The sequence below is a fragment of the Chrysochloris asiatica genome, unplaced genomic scaffold (assembly GCF_000296735.1).
Source record: "Chrysochloris asiatica unplaced genomic scaffold, ChrAsi1.0 scaffold00254, whole genome shotgun sequence".
NCBI lineage: Eukaryota > Metazoa > Chordata > Mammalia > Afrosoricida > Chrysochloridae > Chrysochloris > Chrysochloris asiatica.
The window spans coordinates 2990775-2995995 of NW_006408772.1; the positions used below are offsets into that span (position 1 = coordinate 2990775).

The 5221-nt window shown below is 35.0% G+C and overlaps 1 protein-coding gene across 1 annotated transcript in view; it reads left to right on the forward strand.

The window, feature by feature from the left end:
* RUFY3 (RUN and FYVE domain containing 3) overlaps nucleotides 1-5221 on the forward strand; it is a 146731-nt gene that overhangs the window by 104574 nt on the left and 36936 nt on the right. Inside the window, exons 3-4 of the mRNA XM_006873794.1 lie at nucleotides 1302-1419; nucleotides 2170-2271. Of these exons, the coding sequence (XP_006873856.1) occupies nucleotides 1302-1419; nucleotides 2170-2271 (220 nt within the window). The remainder of the gene's footprint in view (nucleotides 1-1301; nucleotides 1420-2169; nucleotides 2272-5221) is intronic.

Consider the following 5221-nt stretch of genomic DNA (forward strand, 5'->3'; position numbering starts at 1 on the left):
TTCGTTCTGCTGTGCATGGGGTCGCTATGAGTCGGTTCCGACTTGATGGCACCTGACAACAACAACAACTAGTTAAGTTTAAACTCCTTTTTTCCCCACTCTCTCTCACCTCCAGTTGTTGTTTTGTTGTTAAGTGCTGTCGAGTTGGTTCTGACACATAGCAACCCTGTATAAGGTTTCTGAGGAGCAGCTGGTGAGCTTGAATCACTGACTTTGCGGTTTAAACCAACCTTGTAGTCCAGAGCATTTACCTGCAGTGCCACACCAGGACTCCTAGCTTAGAACTAGGCAGAGCCAAAGAGCAACTTCAAACAATTGATTTTTCTCTCCTGATGAGTTAAGCATAAAAGCATATACAGAACTTTACATTTAAGGTTTTGAAAAATGATGGACCATAAAAATAGACCATGGAAATAAAAAATTAAGTCTGTTTTTTGCTTTTTTTCTCCTTGATGCTTCCTGATAGACCTCATACACTGGGTTAAATGATTGTTGTTGTTGTTGTTATGTGCCGTGGAGTCCGTTCCAACTCATAGTGACTCTGTACAGGGTTTCCGAGGCTGTAAATCTTTATGGAAGCAGAAAGCCTCATCTTTTTCCCACGGAACAGTGGGTAGTTTCGAACTACTGCTGACTGTGCGGTTCGCAGCCCGATTCGTAGCCACTACACTACCTGAGGTCCTTGGGTTAAATGATTAAAAACATTAAAAAATTTTTTAAAGTTTACTGCTTGATTAATCTTACTCCTTGTGCTTGGAGATCAAGCCAAACATCAAGCATGTTGGAAGGGGCACAATTTAAAGTATCATTATTGTCCTGATGTGGCACTATAGGATAAAGCACTGGACCACAAGGCCAGTTTAAACTGCAAGGCTGGTGGTTCAAACTCAACAGCTGCTCCTTGGAAACTCTATAGAGGGTCACTATGAGTCAGAGCAGACTTGACGGCACTTAACAACAGTAATTGACTGTAAAAGGAACCCTGTTTACCTTGGTTTATTTTCTTCCTCCTTTCTCTGTATTTGATAGTTTATTTCTGGATTACATACTCTCCTCCACTAGACTGTCTTCTTCACTAATACCACATGGTTTTTAGTAGCATGTTGTTATAGTGTTGTAGTCTGCATATTCTTCTCTAAGACGAAAAACTGAGTCTTGAGAATTTGGATTTTTTTTTCATGTATTTTGAAAGCATGACTAATTTTCTAATATCTAAGATTAATATATGTGTATGTATAGAGGGAATGTTTATATTGTACAGAATATTTAAGTAAAATATTGCCTTATTTTTGTTGCCTTAGCCAAGAAAACTTTTCTTGGACAAAATAAATCCTTCTGGGGGCCTCTAGAACTGGTAGAAAAACTTGTTCCGGAAGCTGCAGAGATAACAGCAAGTGTTAAAGATCTTCCAGGACTGAAGTAAGTTTAAGATTTCTTGTGGGGAAAAGAAGAATGACTCTTTGAAGATTGAAACTGAAAATAACAATGAGTGAAATACATTATTGCATAATAATTCAAATAGTATAATGTTATTATTAGTAGGCACTGTTATGAGAGAACTGAGAATATAAATTCAGAAAAGTATGCTTTTGAGGTGTAATTAATTGTTCCTCTAAAAGAGATTGTCTTGATGAGATATCTTGCTAAACATTTATCTGTTTTTGTTTTAAAGGTACTGGTGAGCATTAGTGAATCTGAAGAAGTTAGATCTAGGGAGGTAGCATGCTGGACTTGATTCAGAAAAAGGGAAATGCCAGATGTGATTTGAAAGCCAGGCTAAAACTTGCTGAGTTAACATCAGGAATGAATACGTAGAACTTGCATTAGAGATTAAAAGTGGTGGTGATCACCTTCACAAATTAATTCGGTTTCATTTTAATCAGATAGAAACCTTAAAGGACTGTGTCCACTTCAATGAAACATTTTTATTTGGGCCTCCAAAAGATCTTGTTTTCAAATTATAGACTCAATCAATAATTAATTATTCACAAGAGCATTTGACCCAACACCCTCTGGACCTCACCAGGCCTCATGGAATTCCTCAGTAGAAGTGTGGTTGGAAAGGAATCCTCATTATGCATGTTGCACTGCTAGACCAATCTGCATTGCATTGTGGTCCCTGCCTCTGCTACTTGTATCTTTATTTGGTTGGTTTCTGTGATTTTATAGGACCCCAGTAGGCAGAGGAAGAGCCTGGCTTCGTTTGGCATTAATGCAAAAGAAACTCTCAGAGTATATGAAAGCTTTGATCAATAAAAAAGAACTTCTCAGGTAAGAATGCATCCTTGTTGAATTCTCTTCTTTTTTTTAGTATGCTGTTCATACGAAACCATATAAAATTGCCATTTTTATAGGTCAGAAACTGTTTAAAAGTGGAATATGAACAATTAGACATAACTTCAGTTTAATACCTTCTCCCATACATCCCACATTCATATTCCTGAATGATGATTTTATATTATTTGCATGTCATTTGTCACTGTGATCTATATATAGTCCTTTTTGTAGGCCAAACAGAAAGTTAACTTTGCAGGACAGAAAACAGCAAAGACTTTGGGTACCTTAGCATGTGCCCATTCTCAACAAGATATGACACTGTCATAGAACATTAAATTCAAATAGCATGCACAGTTGTGTATTTTTATGAATATGAATGTGGAAGGTAAAACAAACTTTTAGAGGAAAACATATTTATGACTTAAAATATGCTAAGATTTTTAAAGCAGGATACAAAAAACACTAAGAGAAACAATTGATAAGTTGATCCACATTAAAATTAATGTTTTAATCAATTAAAACTCTGTTAATCAAACCATTTTTAAGATTCAAAGTGAAAAAGTAACCCAGAGATAAATACGAAAAGAGACTCATGTTTAGGGTATATAAACATCTCCTGCCAACCAGTGAGAAAAAGGCAGACAAGCAAATATAAAAATGGTTAAAGATTTGGACAAGCATTTAAAAGATAAGGAAGCCAAATGGCCAGTGACTATCTAAAAAAACACCCAATTTCAGTATCCTACAGAAATGCAAATTAAAACAATGTGATAACTGCTATTGTTGTTGTTAAGATTCATCTTGCCGGTTCAGACTCATAACAAGCCTGTATAGGGTTTCCAAGAAGCAGTTAATAGGTTTATATAGTCAACCATTAGCAGTCCAATGCTTATCCTGCAGTGTCACACCAGGATTATACACCCACCAAAATGACTAAAATGAAAAAGGCAGATAATGTTAAATATTTATGAAGATGTAAAGTAACTTTAGTGCTCTATTAGCAGGAGCATTAAGTGGTATAGAAATCTAGTAAAACTGTTTGGCATCATCTATTAGAGCTCATCACATACGTATCTTCTTGTTGTTAAGTGCCATTGAGTCGCCCACAGCGACCCGGTGTAAGGTTTCTGAGGCTTTAAATCTTCATGGGAGCAGAAAATCTCATCTTTCTCCCATGGACTGACTGGTAGGCTCAAACCACCGACCTTGTGGTTTACAATTCAGTGCTTATCGTATAGAGCCACCACACTCCCCACAAATATACTTTATAACTTAGTCGTTTCACCTCTAATTGCTGTATTCAATAGAAATACATACTTAATGTTTATCAAAACAGATGAGTACAAATGTTCAGAATATTGTAATGTTTTAGTAGCCTCAGATAGCAACCCAAGTGTCTGTCCACAGTAGAATGGATAAATAACTTGTATATTTATATAGTGAAACACAATACAGCATTTACACATAACAGCATGAATTTAATCTTGAAAACATAATACAGGGCAAAAGAAATCACACCAAAAAAATACATAGTTTATTATTCCACTTATATAAAATTTAGAATCACACACAACTAACTTTGGATGTTGTTAAGTGTCACCAAGTCAGTTCTGAGTCATAGCAACCCTGTATAGGATTTCCAGGGAGTTGCTGATGAGTTTGAACTGCCAACATTGTGCTTCAGACTGACCTTGCTTTGACGCAGCACAGCAACAGAGTAAATGGCTTTGAGCTTGTGGATTAGGCTAATTAGTTCTTCATCTTCAGTTTCACTTGTAGGGATGTTTAATAGAAATGTGTATATATATATTTTCAGACTATAACACTGCACTGAATATTTACTGAACATATATGTATATGTATATTTACTGAACATATATGTATATATGTTCAGTAAATATTCAGTGCAGTGTTATAGTCTGAAAATACTGGAAACAACACCCCAGGTATCTATCAACAATAGAATGACTGGTTACATTGTGGTATATTCCTACCAGGAAGTACTCTTCATCAGTGAAAATGAGTGAACTATAACTATGTATGAGTCTCACAAATAAAAACTGTGCAAAGGAAACCAGACCCAAAAGTGCATGTACAATAGGATTCCATTTTTATAAAGTTTAGTTACAGTCAAAGTCAGTCTATGGCGATACGCAGTATTGGAAGAGGGCAAGAGTGAGTTCCAGGGTCCTAGTAATCTTTTCTTGCTTGAAAAAGGTACTGATTACACAGATAGATGTATATTCTTGTGAAATTCATGGAACTGTTCTTTTAGAATTTAAATATTTTTCTGTACTTATATTAACTAGCAAGATAAAAAAATAAAAATTAAGCTGTTTTTTCATAGTCTGACATTTTGTTATTGGCATGTATAAAAAGTTCAATATTGGAATGCAGTTTTGCTCATCTTCTAAGCAGACACCTAAACAATTTTTTAGATGAGGCTTTTAGAGAACCTTGTTCATTCTACTTCTACTGAGTTTCCTTCAGAGACTACCAAAGAACAAAACTATTCAGAGATGGAGTAAATCTGCAGATCTTTCATAGGCCACTGTTTTTGTTTCTTTCCATTTGTTATAATATCTTTTGTAGAGAATCAAAATATAAAGGGGAGAGAAACTAAAATCAGTGAATTTTGTGGATGTTTTTAGTGATTAAGGTTGACTTTGAACAATCCCAGATAACTTTGTGGGAAACATACAGATTGAGATGTGTCAATCTTAATACCAAATTGATTGAAAAGAAATAGTTAAGTCACTGGATTTTTTTTATTTATTTTTTTAATTTAAGGTTTTTATTGTGGATTGAGTGAAACTTTACAGGGCACATCATCAGTTTCACATTCAACAATTACATTGAATTATAATCCCCTCCATATACCATCAGTTAAAAGTATTTCTCTCTATCCACTTTAGCTTTTAAAAAAACCCACAAACAAAAAAAA